Raw genomic sequence first — 19711 nt, 5'->3', positions numbered from 1 at the left:
AAAACCCCCATATAAATTCCAGAATAAACACACAATTACCGACTGAAAATTAAGGACTTTCCTTCTCCACCTGCAGTTGAGTGCAAAAAAAAAACGTTTCACGACTGCTCCATCTCATCATAACCTTCAAAACTTTCTCTCATTCAAAAGATTCAAAATAAACAATTCAATTAATGGCATTTTGTTACTAACAATTGAACACAATGAGTGTCGTAATAGAAACGACGATTGGTGATTTCACTGTGGATTTATTCACCGAAGAGCGACCACAGAGTAAGTTTTTCTAAAAAAACAGAATTTCAGTCTTAATTCCATATTTCAATTGTCTAAAGTAATGAAATAACTTTGAAATGTTTACAGCATGTCGAAACTTCTTGAAACTATGCAAGATAAAATACTACAATTGGAATTTGTTCCACACGGTGCAGAGTAATTTCATAGCACAAACAGGTGATCCAACAGGTACAGGAAAAGGTGGCGAGAGTGTTTATGGGATGATCCTCGGAGAAGAGGCACGTTATTACGAGGGTGAACGAATGCCAAAGCTAAAACACGACAGAATCGGTCTCTTATCGATGGTTAATTGCGGTGATAACATGTTGGGATCTCAATTTTTTATAACTCTGGATCGAGACCTGCAGTCTCTGGACGGTGAGCACTGTGTTTTCGGAGAAATTTCGGAGGGTCTTGAGATAATCCTGAAGCTCAACGAGACAATCTGCGACGGTGACCACCGACCCTATCAAGATATTCGAATATCTCACACAGTTGTCCTCGAAGATCCCTACGATGACCCGGAGAATTTACCAGTACCTGACAGAAGTCCCGAGCCAACGAAGGAGGCCCTCGCCAGCGACAGAATTGGAGCTGACGAGAACCTGGATGACACAGCTGGAATGACAATGGAGGAGATCCTCGAAATGCGGAAGGACAAAGAGGCCAAGGCTGCTGCAACAATTCTTGAAATCGTTGGAGATATTCCAGACGCTGATATTGCACCCCCTGAGAATGTTTTATTCGTCTGCAAACTCAATCCTGTCACTAATGACGACGATTTGGAGATTATTTTCAGCAGATTCGGAAAGATCATTGGCTGCGAGGTAATCAGGGACAGACAGTCCGGTGATTCTCTACAGTACGCGTTCATCGAATTTGCTGATCGGAAAAGCTGTGAGGATGCGTATTTCAAGATGGACAATGTTCTCATCGACGATCGCCGGATTCACGTAGACTTTTCCCAGTCTGTGTCCAAGATGCGTTGGAAAGGAAAGGGAAAGGGATTTCTTTATAATGACGATCAAAGAACTACTGGTGAGACCCGTAAGAATTCTGAGCAGAAAGGTGATAGAGGGGAGAAAAATTCACGTGGTAACAGGGAGAGATATGAGGATTCATGTGACAGGGGTAGATCTCACAGGAAGGACCAGATCAGGGAGAGGAGTAGGAGAGAAGGAAGCAGTGATGATAAGAATGGAAGGGATTATCGCCGACGTGGTTCATCTAACAGGCACAGGCGAGATGATTCAACCAGAAATCGAAGCAGAAGTAGAAATGATGAGGAGAGAGAGCGAACGGATCGTAATAGGGATAGAGACAGTAAAAAGGATAAAAAAAAAGAGCGAGAGAAAAAATCGAGGGATCGCAGTAGATCGAGGAAGGACAAACATAAACACTCGAGGGATAGATCGACAGATAAATATCAGAGGAAGAAAAGATCGGGTTGACTCTGTGGATTAATATTTTTCCGTGTACATAATGAAGGACGAGTGAATAAAAATGAATTGAAATGGAAAGAAAAATCCCTTTTTTCTCGGTGTGAAACCTGCGAGTGATTGTCGATAAGTGCACAGGTAGAATATAATCATTTATTGTTCTTCTCGTCACATATTCCATAATAATTTACAATTGTTATAACGTTACTCGAGCGGGAAGCACGATACGCATCCTCTGATTTATCCTTTTTTTTCGCAAAGAATATTACGTAGCCATTTAGTCTTTCATGTCCTCCCTGATTAGTTATCCTCGCAGCATTTATTTTCATGGTTAATTCACAATTAGCCGAGTCGGTGGGACAATTCAATAATGAGGACAAGTTTAAATATCACAAAAAAAAAATCAACATCATCCATATTTCGTTATAACAAACCAATAATAATCCCCACTGAATCTAAATTAAAGTATTTATATAATCGAATGTTAATTAAATAAAAATGCGGTAATTATGATTAGATAAAAAGAAATTGAGGATTGAGAGATCATCGCGACGAATTATCTTCTTTAAAATTTTGATTTTCAGTAAAAAATTATTAATCAAAATGATTTTTGGTAAAATATCTTCGAGAGTAATAAAATTATTTTTAGTTAGGGATGAATTCCTGTGTTATTATTTCCTTGTGATATTTAGACATGTAATTATTAATAATAACTGCAAAATCATAATCCAAGCTCATGGTTACACTCAGAAATAAATTTCATATTCTATTAATGAAAGTGGTGCAACAAAAACTACAGACGGTTAAACTGGACACTTTACAAGTGTTCACGATGATTTGAACACATTAATTCAAGAGATGGGATTGATTTTCTTCCATTACTCTTATTACTATGCTATTGGAGAATAAATAAATAATGGACTCAGAGCTAGCTGATATGTCACGAGTCTGATTGATTGATACCAATAATTTCAACGAATGATAATCCGATATTTTTATAATCGGTGATAAAATAAAAATTTTACGAATGCATTCAGCCGTTTCTAGCGTTGACCTATCATTGAAAAAATATTATTCGACGTAATTTATTTAGATAAATAAACTCACACTTTATACAGTTGAGATCTCTTCCTCGATTCAATTTTCTATTAAAAAAATATTATTCAAACCTACATTGAAAATAGCTCAGTTTATGTTCTTTTTCAATAGTCAATTTTCCCCTTGAAAATTTCACCGTCGCTGTGCAATCCCAACATTTTTAATACATTTAGCTCATTCTATAATGAATATATTTCTTTCTTTACGAAATTTTTTATCGTGTTTAATCATTGATAAAAAATCAATAATACTTTATCGAACTGTGATCGGCTGCAGAATCATTACCCCATTTGATTTATCCTTCCTCTGTACAATCTTGTATTCAATATCTCTCAATATTATTCAAAGGAATTGCTCGTGCAATCGACTTTTGCCCAATTACAAATATCTGAAATAATCCAATCGTTTGTGTCATTTGCTCTTGTTATTTTTGTTTCAATACACAAAAGTAGAAGCAAATTAAATATCATAGCATAAATCAAATGTCAGTAATTCACATTTAATTAATAGTACACCAACTTATATACATTCAGTATAATCGTACTATGACGTATTTATGACGTATTATGCACTGTCGTACTGGACAATAACACGGATAAACAAATACTTTAGTCGTTATTTGCGTTTCGTAAATTCGGCCGTATACACATTACACTCAATAGCGAAACTACCGATTGAATTACACTGCACGTATTATTTAATAAATTCCTTGATTTTTTTTTTCTAAAAAAATGTCTTCATTTTTGTATAATTTTGCACTGCAAGTCTTCTTTCGTTTCGCATATCGACATTTACTGAATAAATTTATTAATAATATCAGTCACACGACACGCGAATAGAATCAGTAAAGCGAGATTGCAATTCAGATTTAATTAGTCATGGAGTTAGCACCTCATTTTGTTCAATTATCTTTAGTAATGATACATTAAGAACATTTTTATAAATATATAATCCTTATATCAGCCAAATAATCATCACACCATAGCGCATACGGCAAAAGCCATATGACGGGTTCCAGTACATTGTTTATTTATTTTTTTTTCAATTTTTTCGCTTTTTCGGTTTTTATATTTTTTATTGTTGTTATTTAGTAACTCGGGAGTGAGGATATCTTGAGCATTGCAAAATTATATTTTACGTGTTTGTTAATAGGCGATTGGTTAACAATTAATTTAAAATACCAAGCTATATTTTGTGATTGCACACTCACGATCGATAGATAAATAATCGTAACACTCAGTGGAATAACGAGAGAAAACAATTAAATGACATCCATATGCGACAATAATCGAGACATTTTTTTTGCATATGTCATTGGTAAACAGTCTTTGATCGCTCGGTGTAATTTTCATTGTTTTTTTTTAATAATTAAATTATAGCGGATCAGTTGCACGAGAGTTCAATAAGTTAATTTGCAGGAATGCATTAATATTTAGATAATAACAAACGACTGAGATGTGGAATAAATGAATAAATAATCGAATTCCCATAGAGTCTGTGATTTTTTCCTCGGCTAAATAATTATCCCACGTAATTGACGAACAGACAAAACTTCCCACAAATATTTTTTCATGTAATAAAAAAAATTACTGAGCGATTTCCGTCTTATATCTTCTAAAAGCAGGAAGTAGACACGGTTGTAGAGTTTTACTTATTTTCCATTATTCTTCGGTACTTTGGTAAATTCCAAATACGAGATCTATCTGTTACTTTCTTATTATGTCAATGGTAGGCTAGAGAATCACTGACATTATAAAGCTAACAAACAAAAAAGAAAAACGATAGATAAGAAAAGATAGAATTCCCACTTGAAATTTTTCGCCCATCGCCCCATATTTTCCTGCACTCTCTTGTTCCCTATTAGTTCACCAATTAATTCTCGATAATTACTCATGAGACTAGCTGGTATGTTAAAATTTAGTTCACCAATTAATTCTCGATAATTACTCATGAGACTAGCTGGTATGTTAAAATTTAGTTCACCAATTAATTCTCGATAATTACTCATGAGACTAGCTGGTATGTTAAAATTTTCCGCCTTTAATTAATTAATCAACTATCTACGTGAAAGGGAATACGAAATATTCAATTCGGAAAGAGTAGCAAAATTTTAAATCCCAATGGAATGAATATCAAGAGGAATTAATCATAAAAAGATTGAAGTGTTAAATTAGAATACCAGATAGTCCTCAGCAGTGGAAAAAATTCAGATTAAAGTCCCTTCAACTTAATAGAGTAAGTGCTGGGGTAGATTGGGATATCCTTGACGCTGAGAGTTCATCATCTGCGAGAAATTGACAATGTCATTAAGACTGCGTCCCAGGTACGTATCGTATCCCTAAAAACATTAACAATAACAATAACAATTAGCAATAAAATTCCTATTAACATTATCATAAATAATAATAATGTGAATTATTATGAATTATCAATGAATAATTGATAATTGCAATGCACTATCGAAAGGTATAAAAATAACTATAAAAATCCCTTAAACAAATAATTGAAAAATAAATTTAATAAACAATCCGTCGACTGCATTAATTTGTATTAAGGCCCGGATGGACTGTCTGGAAGAGATAATTTACTCCAAAATTGGGACTTCTAATTACTCCGTTTATTAATCGTTTTTTCCGATAATTGTTAGCTAGCAGCCTAGTTGTTGACAACCGCTAGAACGCTACCTAACAATTATTGAAAAAGACGATTAATTGCCAAAGTAATTAGGAATCCGAATGTCGGAGTAAATTATCTTTTCTAGATAATCCACCCGAGCCTTAAGGCTGATAATGATTGAAGGATTTTTACAGTGCAATTATAGTTATACAATGAATTCTCACCTGTGATCGCTTTCTGGAAACTACGAAGCGCTTCTCCGGTGGATAATAACTATTATGAGGATACAATGACCGGTACTGGGTGGTATCATAGGGTGAATTATCGTAAGCCGGTGCATACTGACTGCTGTACTGCTCGTACGAATTAATGGGATGAGTTCTCGGTATTCCAATATCGGATGGAGAAATTTCCGGTGCAAAATTGAAGTGATGGGGTGCATAAACAGGTCCCTCCAGCCATCCACCTGAATAAAAAATAAAATTCCCCACTGATAAACCAGGACAATGACAAATGGAATAATGAGAATGTCCTATTGTCCACTCACCCCTGGGATCCTCATCCTCCAATCCTATCAGGTTTCCATCGTCCTCGATATTGTCGTACTCGTCGTTCCCATAGCTCCTCGAATTCCTAAATGCAATAACGCTATTACTCATGGGAAAAATGTATGAAATTATTCAGATCTCTGAATCTCGGATTACCTAGCTCTCGGTCCATTTTCCCAGAGGGAGATGAGCGCCAGGAGGTCCTCACGATCTAAGGCACGTTTATACCTGGGCTCCTGGTAGAGAGGCAAACTGAAAATATTTAAAACAGACAAAACGATTTTACTTCATGGTAATTAAGTCGTAAAGATCGGAGTGCATATAACGAGTGGGGGAGGCTCAAGTACCCAATTAAAATAGTAATTACCCATCCTAATCGTCTAATTCTGTCATAAAACCCAAGACGAGGGACATTTCCTGGTATTAGAATGGAGTATGAATAAATATATGAATAAAATAAGCTGCTGTAGGGGCTCATTGCCAAATGACCATTACAATAACCATCGGATTGGCTAATAGAATTCCAGGATGGCTGAAGCTTTTGCGAGTGGTAATAGCGAGTCGGGAAAATAGCGATGGGATTTATGGGTGAAGAGCAAAGGTTCCAGTTCCAGTTTCAGTCTGCGAGTGTATAGGTATAAAGGCACTCAGTCGGTTGATATCGTTATCTGGGAAAAAACCCTGGCAACACGCCAAATCCATCCCCTCTTCATCTTCCTCTGACCCAGTTTCCCTGGAGCCTTCATTCAGCTTTTGGTCTCGGGTCGGCCCATCCCTCTTTCTCCTTCACTCGTTTCGATATATCACATCACCTGCGTCACAAGTATCGAACGGTTGTTCAACACATAGACGAGGGAATTTCACATATAGTGTACATAGATTTCACAGATTCTGATGCACATAATGCTGATGGAAACACCGAGTACATGCAGTCGGTTTTGTTTATTAGGAGACTGTTAATTCAGGCTGAATGCGTGTTATCAACTCCCGCTATTCAATGGCTATCGGTATTTTCAATTATCGTTTTAACCGATTCTTTGGGGCTACCATGAAGGAATGATAAAAATTGCTGAAACGATTGAGTCTATTGTTGGTTTGCATTGACCCAGTGATGTTGTAGTATTCATGAGTTGAGCTTTTTTTCAACTAGACTGAGATATTAGTTTCTAGTTTTATCCCTCAGGGTCATTGTTTAATGAGTTATGAGCAGGTCCAGTCACTTGTCATGAATAATTGAGAGGGGGAGATGTGCGTGGGGAATTGATGAGATTGAATCAATTCTCATGTTGAGGGGTGGCAAGGAATACTTGTTCAATAGTTGTAAAAATATTGATTGACGAGGACAAGGGGGTGGAGATCGACAGATACAGATCGATCGGCACTGGCCCTTTTTCATCGGCAATCTACAGGTGGACTCTGAGGGGTTCATTCTGATGGAAGCTCATACCCTAGTTCATTCGAGTGTTCGATATGAGGTAATTATAGATTGGGATTATTACTGGAATTATTACTCCAATTATTAGTGGGGGACTTCTTGGTGTCGTTAAATTACGATTGACTAGCCGATCGGGTATTATTTAACTCACCTTCGTTTTGTCTGGATGAATGAACGTGGCGAGCTCTGGATTATTGGCAAGGGTGAGGCAGAAGTGGATGATGGTGACACAGTTGTTGGATGTGGTGGTGCCCCAGACGTTGGGGCGCCCTGACTTTTCGATTCTGATCTCTTCCGCCGATCCTCGTCCAGTCCGAAGTAATTACCATAAGGCGGCATGTCCCAGTTCCTGGGGAGATCGTCTCCGACTTCGTTCATCATTACTTTTCCATAGCTGTTAGCAATCGAGGAAATCAAAATGTCAAAGTTGATGTGGAAATTCAAATGGAATAATTGGGGAATCTGGGGATTAATCGCAGATATGTGCAGATCTGTTTGGATCGTTTGGATTGTTTGATGAATGAAGTTTAATTATGGTTTTGATAACTCACTCGTAATTATTCTGGTACGGTGGGAGGTGCTCCCGAGCAAAAATACTGGGCTGTTTGGGGTGGCTGAATGTCTCATCCTCTGCCAAAGCAGCTTTGACATCCTCCAGGCCAGAAGTACCGAGGGTTCCTGTTACCGATATTGAAAATCAATTATCGGGGGGAATTTCGTTTTATTTAGTTAGTTGGGTAATTCGATAGAGTCTGATGAACTCACGTTTTTCCGCTGTTGGGGCGAATACGTTGGAGGCACCAGGATTTTCCGTTCGTCGGTTCTGTTGATTACCGAACATGAGCACCTCCTGTGCTCTCTTTGCTTTTGGCCGCATTACTTGATCCGATTTAACGATATCCTGGAGCAACCCCGTTGGCACCGCATCCATCTGGGCTACCACTATCCCGAGGGCGAGGATCCGCGCCCAATTGGAGATCATCTGAGAAAGAAACGGCTGATAACAATTTGGGAAGTACATTTTTTTTACCGATTTTTTGCCGATATCTCGGGATTAAACGGAGTTAGCGATATTTTCATTATTACCTTTTTTGTAGCTCTCGTATTTCTCTATGAAAAGTGTTCATACAAAAAATTTATATCTTTCGTCAGTTTTGAGATATCGGCGAATAATTGATTGCGGAAAAAATGTACTTGTCCTAGTTCATCAGATCGGTACGGAAATGGTAAGGAATCGTTCTCGTAAATTAATAGATATCAATACTATTTAATATTAATTGCCATTTTCATGAAATAATACGGTATGTACGATTTAGTTTAGTAAATAGCTTTTAGGCATCAGACACTTGTTGCGGCCGAGACCAAACGGCATTTAATCACGAAATCTTCCACAGCTGTTTGAATCGCTGACGATTTTCCATTTCAAAGGAATAAATTCCCGCTATTCAAATTTATCTTCACGTTTCATTGCAATACCACGAGATACGGAAATGAACTTCAGATTAAAGTCAATTATCACCGACCAATTGATACCAATTTATTGAGCAAAAGGTGATGTAGGTAAATAAAAGAACTTGGAAGACATAAAATTATTCAAATGTTTTATGGAAAGGATAATTGGAGCTTGCCTTGTGTTTTCAGCTTTCAGTTTTTCTGGACTGGTGATGAATTTTCCTCTCCGGATGCAGACGTATTGTCGATTCTCTGGGTATCAGAACTCGAGTCCTTCCTCCACAACGGAGAATCTAGAAGTGAGCCAACACCTCACTCTGAAACCATGTCCCGGATAGCAATGGGGATGCGAGAGGGGTAGAAAATGTGTAGGTGGATACGGTCGATCAACCATCCCTACCCTGATAAAACTCTCCCCACCAGGATTTCCTTTCAGAGAAAATTCTCCATCAACCCCTACCCTCTGTCACCCCGAGAAGAAAACCCATGGCATTGGTTGACTCTCAAAGGTGAGAAAAAAAAATTACATTCCAAGATGGCAATCCTGTATTCTCCTCAAATTTTTCTTCTCAAAATGAGCTATTGAAATTGTCTGTTTAATTATTGGTAACTAGGATTGATCGATGAATGGCGGGCGCTGATGTCTTCGGTTAGGTGGGCTTCGTGGAAAATTACTGGGGAAATCTGAGAGGCGCTGAGAAAAAAAATTCACCCTCCATTCACCACCCCCAAATGGACTGTACACCCACGTGATTCAAGTACAACCTGGACGCCCACACCGGCACCGCCCTGTTCATGTTTCCAGGGTACAATACGAGAAGAAGTCTTCCTGAATGTGAAAATTCTATTTCCATGATTCCTCAACCACCTCGCGTTTCTCATTCTTCTTGCACTTACTCCCATGTGTCACTGGCTTTTCCCTATTATTATTGTCCTCAACTCGATCTTCAATGGAATACCTGAGACTCGTGTTCATGAGGATAAAATATGATGAATGAGTTCATCAAGAATGGATAACTTTCGAGTCATTCAATTCATTTTTAGACATCAGTTTTTAGCCAATATCTCGTAATCGGCGTGACTCAGCCCATTTTTTGTATTAACATTTTTTATCGAAAAAGATCGGGACTATAAAAAAGGTATCTATGAAAATATCGTTATTCTCCCTCAATTTCGAGATATTGAAGAAAATGCGCGTATCCTAGTTTACCACTCCGAGACAGAGTGGAAAATTATTTTCCAGATTTTTCTCAGCCCCTTTTCATAATTGGCAGAGCTCCAAGAAAAAAGTTAAAAAATATTTACATAATGATGACTATAATAATAATAATAACAATAATAAGAATTATTATTATATAATGGTGATCAAAATAAATAATTCGTTGGAAAGAAATCAAAATAAATAATTCGGTGTGAAAATCAGTATTGAAATTGAAAATATTAATAAATAAATTGTCTTAAGGGATGATTTTTTAATGAGAAATAATGTCAATACGGAATGTCAGATGTGAAAAATCGTCTGATAGGAAGAGGGTCGAAAGTTGTTTTATTCATTCATCTATAAATTTTTTTACTGTGGTTTCAGTGATGGCCACGATATCCCAGCGAGTTTGTGCTGTCCTGGAACTGCGTGGGAGAGCTTGAACGAAAATAGGGGAGGGATTTGGGGTGGTGAGAGCAGAAGGGGGATGGAGGGTGGAGGAGGGACCATTGACGTCAGCTGCTATTCACCGATTGAGTTTGTTGCTGAGAAACAACTGGAGGAACTTGAGGAGAGTACAGTGGTGGTGGAGGGGTTGAAATAAACGAGGCAGGGGTGGATTTGCTGGAAAAACGTGGGTGGAAAAGCCTCCAAGACATACCCCAGCGGTTCTCCATTTATCTTTGATAACTTGTCAGCAATGATGTCAATGATGGCCATATCTCCTTAAAATGTAACGGTTGAATGAAGCGCGTAATCGAAATTGTTCATCAACTCAGCGACGAGACAGATTTTTCCCCAGGTCAGATTTAATCTTCCCGCCTGTTATCAGGAATTTCCTCTGTTTTCTCTCTGGTTGCACTTCCCTGGGTTGGATAAAAATGGCTTTTAACTGATGGACACTATTGGAAAAAGCCCTGCTGCGATGGCAAAAGCTGAAAAGCTCGTCTCAGTGCGGTAGGCCAACAACGGAATCTACAAATCGATCTCATGGTGCTGCGTAGTAGAGACTGCCTGTTGATATGAGCTCGAGTTTCATTCATAAAACAAGCAAAAGCCCTCTCGTATTTCCAACAGAGTGTGAACTAAACTTTTCCGATAAGTTCAAAAGTCAATAGATTCTGTTCCGCACACGCAATTTTATTTTTTTCTTTTCTATTTTTATTGATTTTTCGTTAATAAACATTAATTTTTCAGAGGGCAATTTCTCGTTCTTCAATTCCCCTCGGGCCACAATTATTTCTATTATTTGTATTTGTTCTTCCCGATTCGATGATTCCTCGGAATTGCTCATATGTTTTTTATTTATTTATTGAATTAATTAAAAGGATTAAAAATAGGAAAAGAAAATTGTGCGATTTTCGTAATAATTTTGATATATTAATGAACAGCAACAATTACAAGACTTCCTGGTCATACAATTTATTGAAATATTTCTTCCAATTATCTTATTCCTATCAGTAACAATATGATCTTTTGACGATGAATTCTTTCAATTTGAAGATTTAATTATTGATTTGTTAAACTGATTTGAGATGCAGATCGGTTAATGTTTTGTCAATTTTCATGGATGTTAAGATGATGACGCGAATTACATTCGAGTACAGCAAAAAAAAAATATACACATCAAGACAATGGGGATTGCTTTCTCTAAAGCGTGAATTGACACAGATTTTTGCACCTCGCTCCACCTTTTAATTACATAAATATTTCGGGGGAAGAAGCTGCTCTGTTCTAATTATACAGCTGGATATTCTATCCTCTTTTGCTTGATCCTCAGAGCCCATCGATATCGATCTATCTACATTTACCGTACTGCAAGTAAAAATTTGCTGTATGAATTTCTCCTCCTCTTATTTTTGAGAATAAAAAATTCTACTGAATATATTCATCTACTATTGTCCCTTCCTCCTTAATCTGTACATTCCCCACACAGATTTTAGTCCGGAAGTTATTTCCATAGTTTAAATGATACAATAAGATGAGATAATAAATACATTTCAATGGAAAATGAAACCTGAGTGTATGTTAGCTGCGTCTGCACATGATTTATGTTTTATCAGACTCATATTAAATTCAATATAAAACCCGATATGATCAATTGCAGTGTTCGTAAAATTATTATTTGTCAGTTACTGGCACCTCCACGTTTCACTTTGCATTCTTCCATTATCATAATATAGGATCGCTTTGATCAGACGGTCATGGTGAATTTTTCACAGACAATATCAAGATCGAATGACATCCGAGCTACGAACTAAAACAAAAACAAATGCTCCAAAATCATAAATAAAAAATAAATCCAAGTACTTCTCCAGTGCGAGTCGATGAAAAATATTTTATTCGACAATTTCCCCTTGGTAATCATAAAAATGGACATACAAAAACATTCCAAAGACAAATTGTTCTCTATCAATTTATCGATTACCTCTTGCCATCGACTCTTGAGATTTCCTCCCTTCCGTAACTTTTTGTCGTTATAACAAACCGATCGACTTCGATATTATGCATCACATTGACTCTAATGTCTAAATAATAATGTCGTTATTACAATGTCACGAGCAATCGGTTTGATAAAAATTAAAAAACAGGTAATGATAAGAAGAAAATAAAGTTACAAATGAGGAAGTGGCTCGACGAGGAGACAAGAAAGTACGTAAAGTATCCCGAGAAACACATTGAGCATTGCTGTTTGCTTAGGAACACTCTGTATCGTCAGTGGATTTCTGAATTGTTTCTCAATTTTGAATGCAGTCGGTAGGGTAACGAGTGGCAGTAGAAACCATACCGAATACCTAAGTGCAAGTACAACGAGCGTTATGTACGGTGTAAATAGTAAAAAAGCGTATAAAACGTGTGATGCAGTGCGACCAATAAGAATGGCCAAAGTTACAATTCCAGCTCGCCTGTCATTCTCGAGATCGCGAGTATTATTACTGTGCAATATGGCCTCAGTATTGAGTGCCAATGGTATCGCATAGTAGATTGTACCCCATTTAATGTAACCAGTTTGCGCCATAAAAGCGAATAATACAGAAATTGGGCCGAATATTACAAGTATAAGTACGTCACCGAGTGCAATATACTTGAGTCCAATACCACCGGTATACAGGAATGATGATGACAGACCACCGAAGAATACAAGCGCCAGATGTTCCATTTTAGCCGGTGATATTGTTGTTAGAAGTACGAAACCAAGACATCCAGACGCGTAAAGTATTGTGCCTAATGATACTAATTCGTCTTTAGATAATAACTTGTCGACCAGTATTCTGTCGTCACTTTTACCACCACTGTCAACACCCATTATGTAATCAAAATATGTATTTACTACGTTTCCAGCTCCATGCACTGATAATATCGTTTGCAGGGTTAGAACAAATGATATTAAACTGAAATTATCGAGTCCAGTTAAACGGTAGGCCAGTGCTGCACCCAGAAGTGTTGGCATCAGTGATGCACTGAGAGACCAAGGACGAACTGCCAAAACATACGAGGACAATTTCATCAGCGGTGATTTCAGAGTTGATGATGTTGATGCACCATTTGTTGTTGTTTGTTGCCTCAATGTGTTTGAATCCTCATGGCTAGAGCTCGGCATCCCATTCGACATCATGATCTTTTTTATATTTCCTGAATAACATTCAATTATTATTTTCACGTTAGTATATTAATTAATCTCTCTTATCCATATCATCTCTTCTCCTCATACACCCCATCATTATAGTGGTGAAACTAAACTAAAGCATCAAATCATCTTTCAACGAGGACAATAATAAATCGAAATTACAAAATTACTATGTTATGACATGCGTGCAATTTTTCAGGTTAGAAACACTTGCTTTCCTAGAATTCCAGGTAAATAATGCGGAGAATTCCTGAAAGGAAATTGAAGCAAATTTGAATCTTCAAATATCGAGAAGTCTTGATCAATCTACACCTGACAGTTAATCAGTAACTAGAAGAGTTTTAAATTGCGATATAATTCTCTGTAAGAAATCTGTGGAATTCTGTTTATTTCCTGTACGAAACTGGATATTCGCCCTGAGGAGTGACACTTGACACCTGGCAGGTGTTGGCAGGAAGATAATTTCCTGTTCTAATTCAATTCCTCATAATTGCTGAGAAATGACGATAAGATATTCAACTAATTACTCTCATCATCATCAAACGTGTACGTGGAAGTACATGAATGAACCTCATTGAAATGATAATCGATCCACAACAATTGAAGAGCATTAATTAACAAACGAAGATTGCGAGGGGTTTCATAAAGTGAAAGTAATGGTAAATATTCACCTCCGGTTGTCCCGTCAAAAGATGAAGTTAGGTTAAGAATATATTTCAATCCCTCTGAATAATCATTTCTGTATCTTATGATTGAATTTTGATGGATGATTATGGGACACGTGGACACCTAATGAAATGACATTTTCCTTATTTTTTTTTCGTCCGTTCGATTTATCTCAATGAATTTCCTCAGCTGCACTTGAATAACACTCCGAGAAGCAGCGCAACTATGTTGATGACGTGTTTTTACAATTTTGGCACGTGGCGCTATCTAACACCTGGATTTCGTCTTCTGAATATCCAAAAATAAATCAACAAAAACAAATGGTTGCTTCGACAGACGTTTTTGCAGTTATCGCGCGTGCATCTTCAGCTGATTTTGACAATTATTAGGTGGCAATGGTGGAGATAAAAAGTCTGCCCTTGCTGCAGGATGCCAGGTTTATTGTTATTGATGAAGGTAACCTCGTCGATCAAGCAATTGATTATTTAAAAATAATGATTCCTTGATGATTTTGCAGGTGTCGAAGTGCTGCATGGGACAGATCTCGTTGCAGGCTGGCTGAACATGTGGAAAAACACCGGCTCCACTCATTCCACAGATTTATTACTATTTTCAGATCCGAAAATAGCGTTTGATCACTGGACAGAGATGTTTGGGGAAAAATGCTTGAGAGTTCATGATTATTACACACAAGATATCGATGATATTTATAATCTGCAGACTGTAGATCTGAAGGGGATCATGCAGAGGTTCGCCTCTGGGAAGGAATCAACAGTCATCATCAATTGTCTGAGTAGTTTAATTCTGTCAGTTGGTCTGGCTGAAGCTGCAAGATTCGTGGAGAAGCTGGGGACCCAGGTCTCTCAATTAATCTGTATCTATCGAAGAGATTTTGGTATCAACAGAATTCCAGCGGTAGAAACCCTGGGTAGTACGTACGTTCGGCTCGATAAATCCAGCACGAACTCCTGGTGTGACATCAATTATGAAATATCTGTTACACATCGTAAACAGGGAGGCGGAATTATCAAACATCATGTGGTGATTACTCAGGATATTTCCACGTACGAGATAAAATCTGAGAAAATTCCAGTGCAGACTCCAAAAAATCCTCAGACATCTCCAATGAAACCCCAAGCGACATTCAGATTAGACATGAATTCTCGCGAGCTAGAACAGAAAAATGAAACCCCTCTGCCTTATATAATCAATAACGACAGGAATTCGACGAACGAATCGAAAATTCTCTATGTACCTGACGACATTGATGACCTGGACGAAGAAGATCCCGATGATGATCTGCCATTTTGATTTCAAGGAATTCATAATAAAGAAGACTATTCAACTGTCGTGTATTTATTTATCCTTTCTTTGGCAAAATCATTGCGCTACAGTTTTCATTGCGCAATGGTAAAACGCGACTCTCGTACACATTAAATCTTATATTCACCCTAAAAAATAAACTTTCAGTACAATAATCATTATGCTGATTGAACTTCATAGCATTTCTTCTCTTTATCACATTTGTTACCAGAAATCATTTAAATCATTGTATAATACAAAAAGCCGAGAAATGAACGGCTTGGACGAGAATTCATAACAGATCCCAATCTAACAGCTGTAGATATTGTTCGAGAGCCACATAGCTTTTGTTCATTTCCCTCTAAAACAATCGATTGTTCTGCGTTCGTTATAAAATAAGGTACTAAGGATGGGTGCGTTGAATTGTTCGCTAATGTGAAGTTGAAAAGCAGCATCGACCTGCGTAGCTACCGCGTCATTAAAAAATCATATTCCTAAACTTAAAGAAAGCCTCATAATTATTACAACCTCATTAATGCCAGTCTCCATCATCAATTAAAATAGTCACTAACAGTCGTTAATACTCGTAAAATCTTTAGGTTACAAGGATGACTCCCCATGATTCGATAGTGAAATCACAATACTAAAGAGACGAGGAAATCTTCAAAAACCCGTGAATGAATTAATATGGTTCATAAATTATTCCCTCAGTGTCAGACATCTACCCCCGGAAAGTATATAAAATATTTTTATCTTGGAAATGATGAGTGCCATCAACATGATGAAGTACTCGACTCTCAAGAAGACAGCGCCCATATCGCACAGCTTCGTCACGATTCTGGGCTACATCAGCCTCCAACAACCAATTAACAAGATCAGTCCCAGAAAAAACTCCCTCGTAAACGGTAAGCAGTCGCCTACGACACATGGAGATCCTTTCACGACACTCTCGAAGATGACACCGGCTGAACTGCTCTCGTATCATCCTGGCTTCTGGACTGAGAGAGGCTTCATCAGGTAGTTGGAGTTTCTGTCGTGCCTTCCACTCTTGGCAGGCATTCTTCAACCATTTGCCCAATCTCCCAAGACTGGGGTCGAGACCAAAAATACCAAAAGCGATGAGTGGCTGTCCAAAATTGAATGCCACATCCAAAAACGCCAATTCCGCGTAAACACCCGTCATTTGTTCCATGATCATGGTTCCAACGGAGAGCACAAGTCCAATGAACATCGAGCAGAGAAGAAAAATTATGAATACAACGTGACGAAGAATCTGTGGATCGTCATCATTTCTTGTTTCCCTCTCATTGTCAGATTCTGCTTCGTATTCGTCTAGTGTTCCTGTTGCAGCAGCACATAATCCCCTCTGGAAGGTGCAATTGTTGTCGAGGCCACAGGGATTTGTGGGGGCTGGTGATATCGGTGTGATGAGGTCCTCGACATCCACAACGTTTCTCGTCTCGATCGTCGTAGACTCGACGTTTTCATTGTTACCTATGAGACTGGCGTACGCCTCTGTGTGCTGACGCCTCTGATACCTCTGATGAAGCACCAGACAGCCGATAGTTACGATGAAGCTGAAGAGTAGAATAAATATTGAAACAGCCCCCTCAGCGCTCCCTAACTGGAAATTTGGATTTCTCAGATCTGGCATTGGTGATTTCCTTGGAGTGATTATGGCACACATGAGTGCGATGAGGATGACAGGTATCACGAGAGCTGCTGGAACGATCCACCTCTGCAGATCTCGAACAAAAGACACAGACTTTGATGTGAGGAATAATAAAGTAGCTGCCATAGTTGCTGTCAGCAGGCGACTGGCATAGACTCCTCCTGTGATAAATGCACATTGAATATACCAGAGTGGAGAGCCAGTGCTCTCAACTTCCAGCTTCGTCCAGATTATCACACCAACAGCTACTGTAAACTGGGCTATGATGATGCAAATGGTGCACCGATGCGTCGGACGTTTCCATTTTTTCCCCTCGAGAACGAAGAAACAAATAATGAGCCACACACATGCCACAGCAGAAGCAACAGATATGTCCAGTGAGAATGCATTTAATTGTCTGGCGTAGTTCTCCGGTGAAACTCCATTATTGATCGCAGTGATGACTTTAGCCGAGACAAACATCAGGGGAGCAGACATGAATGTGCAAGCAACCATTGCTGATGCGATTAAATCAATTTCCATGTTGTAGCGAAGAGTGAAAATGAAGAGCGCTGGCGCCGTGGGTATTGTTCCATACAGAAATCCATAAGTGCTGAGGTCTCGCGTGTCTGTCTCGTTGGAACCTGCATTCAGGAGAATCACTGATTCTCGTATAACGAGGGGAAGTGCCAGGAGTTTAACTAGAATTAAAATCCCTGGGATGACCAGTGCAGCTCCTTTAAGGGTGTGCACTTTCCCCACCATCATGAGACCCAGAAGAAATAAAGCACTGGCTGAGAAGGCATTTCCAAATACTTTCAGGATAACTGAGAGAATAGTGGGAACAGAGTGACTGAAAACGAAATTCCCGATTATTCCTAGGACTGTCATGAAGAGGATGGGATTGAAAGCCACTCCCTTCATCACTGATCCCACCAGAGTCCATCCTGACTGCTGTTCACTGCCAGTTCTTCTTTTTCCTATTTCGAGTAATACGAAGCCAATTGGATTCAGGATGGCGAGGGATATGGGGGCCATCAGGTAGAGATATGCTGAATATTCTGGATGTGTGTGACCGTAGAGAGCATCGATCATTGGGTAGCCGATGGCGAAGTCATTGCTCTGGGTCGCAAATATCGCGAAAACTGCCGCACGACCGGGATTCGTTGGCTTTGTAATCATCAAGGACACCATAAGGACTACGAAGAATACGCAGCCCTTGGCGATCAACACTGCCAGCAGGAAGTTCCAGTTTACCACGGAGAAGTCGAGTCTTGCTAGTGATGAGAATATCAATGAAGGGAGGGCAAAGGTCCCCACGAAGGTGTTCAAACCATTTGCCTCTGACCTTGTAATTATTTCTAGCCTCCCGGCGATGTAGCTGGAAATTAAGACAGTATTACGACAATTGGCGGGGAAATCTCGTGATTAGATATTTTTTTTTGTACCTACCCACATAGTATTATTGCAAAGCACTGGATCAAAGCCAAGTACAAATTGTCCGTTGGTGCATCAGGTGAAACGTTCAAAAACTCCATGGTATCAACTTTGTCACGAGGTTATTCAATCCCCAATGTTCAAAAGCTGTTGAATATTCCTGCAACATAATGCGATCTTTTTATAATGTAGAATTCTATTACCTGAAACATATGTCTCGAGGTTTCTAATTGGTTGAAAAAAGAGTATGAAGTTCATGCAGTTAGACGTGATTCATACAATTGTGATATGCAGGCACGTGATGAAGAGTGATCCAACAAAATTGAATGTTCAACTCACAATTTGATGACATCCGTCATTCTCGAATGATTACAGAAGATTATTCTGTACCCAAGAACTCGTTTCACCGCAATCCCCGAAATTCATTGAAGCACTGAATATTGACATTTGTCGACGTGGTAAACCGGACTTTGATATGACAATTGTTTCTCGAGATTAATAATATTCATAACTTGTTTTGGATTAACAGAGTAAGAGGTTATTATCGCACATCTTGATGAGCACCTTACTTACACCTCATGGGTAGTATGTACATTTGTCTCAACACATTGCAATCCATTTTGTATTGGACCTGAAGCACGTACACCACGGCTGTCAGCTGTGCTGCTGCGCATGCGGACTGTCAAGAGATTATAAGGGATATCAACAGCGCACCGTAAATATGGCGGGGCGCTACATGCAATTCTGGGGTGTCTGCCCATCAGCCGATTCGATCACTGCCTCAGTAGCAGTCCCGCTGTCAGACAGTGTTGCCAGGTATACCATAATTATGGTATCGCTACCATAATTTTAGCCCTGATACCAGATACCATAGAAACGGATCATGGTATCCCAATTATACCATAATTTTGAAACCCAGCTGAATTTGATATTTTTTGTCGATTTTTTCAATATTTCCATATTAA

General features: G+C 38.6%; 5 protein-coding genes across 6 annotated transcripts; 2 read left to right on the top strand and 3 right to left on the bottom strand.

Moving 5' to 3' along the window:
* Window positions 1-92: 92 nt before the first annotated feature.
* Window positions 93-3757, top strand: LOC105264864 (peptidyl-prolyl cis-trans isomerase-like 4). Its single transcript, XM_011302024.1, has 2 exons — window positions 93-273; window positions 361-3757. Exons 1-2 carry the CDS (start codon window positions 204-206, stop codon window positions 1722-1724), a joined length of 1434 nt encoding a protein of 477 aa, XP_011300326.1. The 5' UTR covers window positions 93-203; the 3' UTR covers window positions 1725-3757.
* A 98-nt stretch (window positions 3758-3855) lies between these two features.
* LOC105264863 (prohormone-2) lies at window positions 3856-9179 on the bottom strand. 2 transcript variants are annotated; one of them, XR_892021.1, is made up of 9 exons: window positions 9038-9179; window positions 8175-8391; window positions 7961-8087; window positions 7561-7803; window positions 6131-6226; window positions 5974-6059; window positions 5651-5892; window positions 4834-5148; window positions 3856-4776 (listed from the first exon to the last, which is right to left on the bottom strand). XR_892021.1 is itself a non-coding variant. In XM_011302023.1 (8 exons), the coding sequence occupies exons 2-8, from the start codon at window positions 8389-8391 to the stop codon at window positions 5038-5040; spliced, it is 1122 nt and encodes a 373-aa protein (XP_011300325.1). In that variant the 5' UTR covers window positions 9038-9179; the 3' UTR covers window positions 3856-5037. The 2 variants fall into 2 exon arrangements, 1 of the variants encoding a protein (XP_011300325.1); XM_011302023.1 differs by having other exon boundaries at window positions 3856-5148.
* A 2241-nt stretch (window positions 9180-11420) lies between these two features.
* heix (UbiA prenyltransferase domain-containing heix) lies at window positions 11421-14591 on the bottom strand. Its single transcript, XM_011302022.1, has 2 exons — window positions 14362-14591; window positions 11421-13695 (listed from the first exon to the last, which is right to left on the bottom strand). The coding sequence occupies exon 2, from the start codon at window positions 13676-13678 to the stop codon at window positions 12677-12679; it is 1002 nt and encodes a 333-aa protein (XP_011300324.1). The 5' UTR covers window positions 13679-13695; window positions 14362-14591; the 3' UTR covers window positions 11421-12676.
* A 42-nt stretch (window positions 14592-14633) lies between these two features.
* Window positions 14634-15702, top strand: Elp5 (Elongator complex protein 5). The gene is made up of 2 exons (XM_011302020.1): window positions 14634-14812; window positions 14874-15702. The coding sequence occupies exons 1-2, from the start codon at window positions 14752-14754 to the stop codon at window positions 15665-15667; spliced, it is 855 nt and encodes a 284-aa protein (XP_011300322.1). The 5' UTR covers window positions 14634-14751; the 3' UTR covers window positions 15668-15702.
* Window positions 15697-19408, bottom strand: anchor (integral membrane protein GPR155 homolog anchor). The gene is made up of 3 exons (XM_011302021.1): window positions 19086-19408; window positions 18762-18906; window positions 15697-18690 (listed from the first exon to the last, which is right to left on the bottom strand). The coding sequence occupies exons 2-3, from the start codon at window positions 18845-18847 to the stop codon at window positions 16380-16382; spliced, it is 2397 nt and encodes a 798-aa protein (XP_011300323.1). The 5' UTR covers window positions 18848-18906; window positions 19086-19408; the 3' UTR covers window positions 15697-16379.
* Between the last annotated feature and the right edge of the window lie 303 nt (window positions 19409-19711).

Source organism: Fopius arisanus, unplaced genomic scaffold (assembly GCF_000806365.1).
Source record: "Fopius arisanus strain USDA-PBARC FA_bdor unplaced genomic scaffold, ASM80636v1 scaffold00026, whole genome shotgun sequence".
NCBI lineage: Eukaryota > Metazoa > Arthropoda > Insecta > Hymenoptera > Braconidae > Fopius > Fopius arisanus.
This window is presented reverse-complemented; position numbering and strand designations above follow the sequence as displayed.

Coding starts and splice junctions, on each gene's coding strand:
- LOC105264864 (XM_011302024.1), top strand. CDS start 204: ATGAGTGTCGTAATAGAAACGACGATTGGTGATTTCACTGTGGATTTA. Junction 274..360: donor CACCGAAGAGCGACCACAGA/GTAAGTTTTTCT, acceptor AAATGTTTACAG/CATGTCGAAACTTCTTGAAA.
- LOC105264863 (XM_011302023.1), bottom strand. CDS start 8,391: ATGATCTCCAATTGGGCGCGGATCCTCGCCCTCGGGATAGTGGTAGCC. Junction 6,060..6,130: donor GAAAATGGACCGAGAGCTAG/GTAATCCGAGAT, acceptor TATTGCATTTAG/GAATTCGAGGAGCTATGGGA. Junction 5,149..5,650: donor TTTCCAGAAAGCGATCACAG/GTGAGAATTCAT, acceptor TAATGTTTTTAG/GGATACGATACGTACCTGGG.
- heix (XM_011302022.1), bottom strand. CDS start 13,678: ATGATGTCGAATGGGATGCCGAGCTCTAGCCATGAGGATTCAAACACA.
- Elp5 (XM_011302020.1), top strand. CDS start 14,752: ATGGTGGAGATAAAAAGTCTGCCCTTGCTGCAGGATGCCAGGTTTATT. Junction 14,813..14,873: donor GTTTATTGTTATTGATGAAG/GTAACCTCGTCG, acceptor ATGATTTTGCAG/GTGTCGAAGTGCTGCATGGG.
- anchor (XM_011302021.1), bottom strand. CDS start 18,847: ATGGAGTTTTTGAACGTTTCACCTGATGCACCAACGGACAATTTGTAC. Junction 18,691..18,761: donor TTTGCAATAATACTATGTGG/GTAGGTACAAAA, acceptor CTTAATTTCCAG/CTACATCGCCGGGAGGCTAG.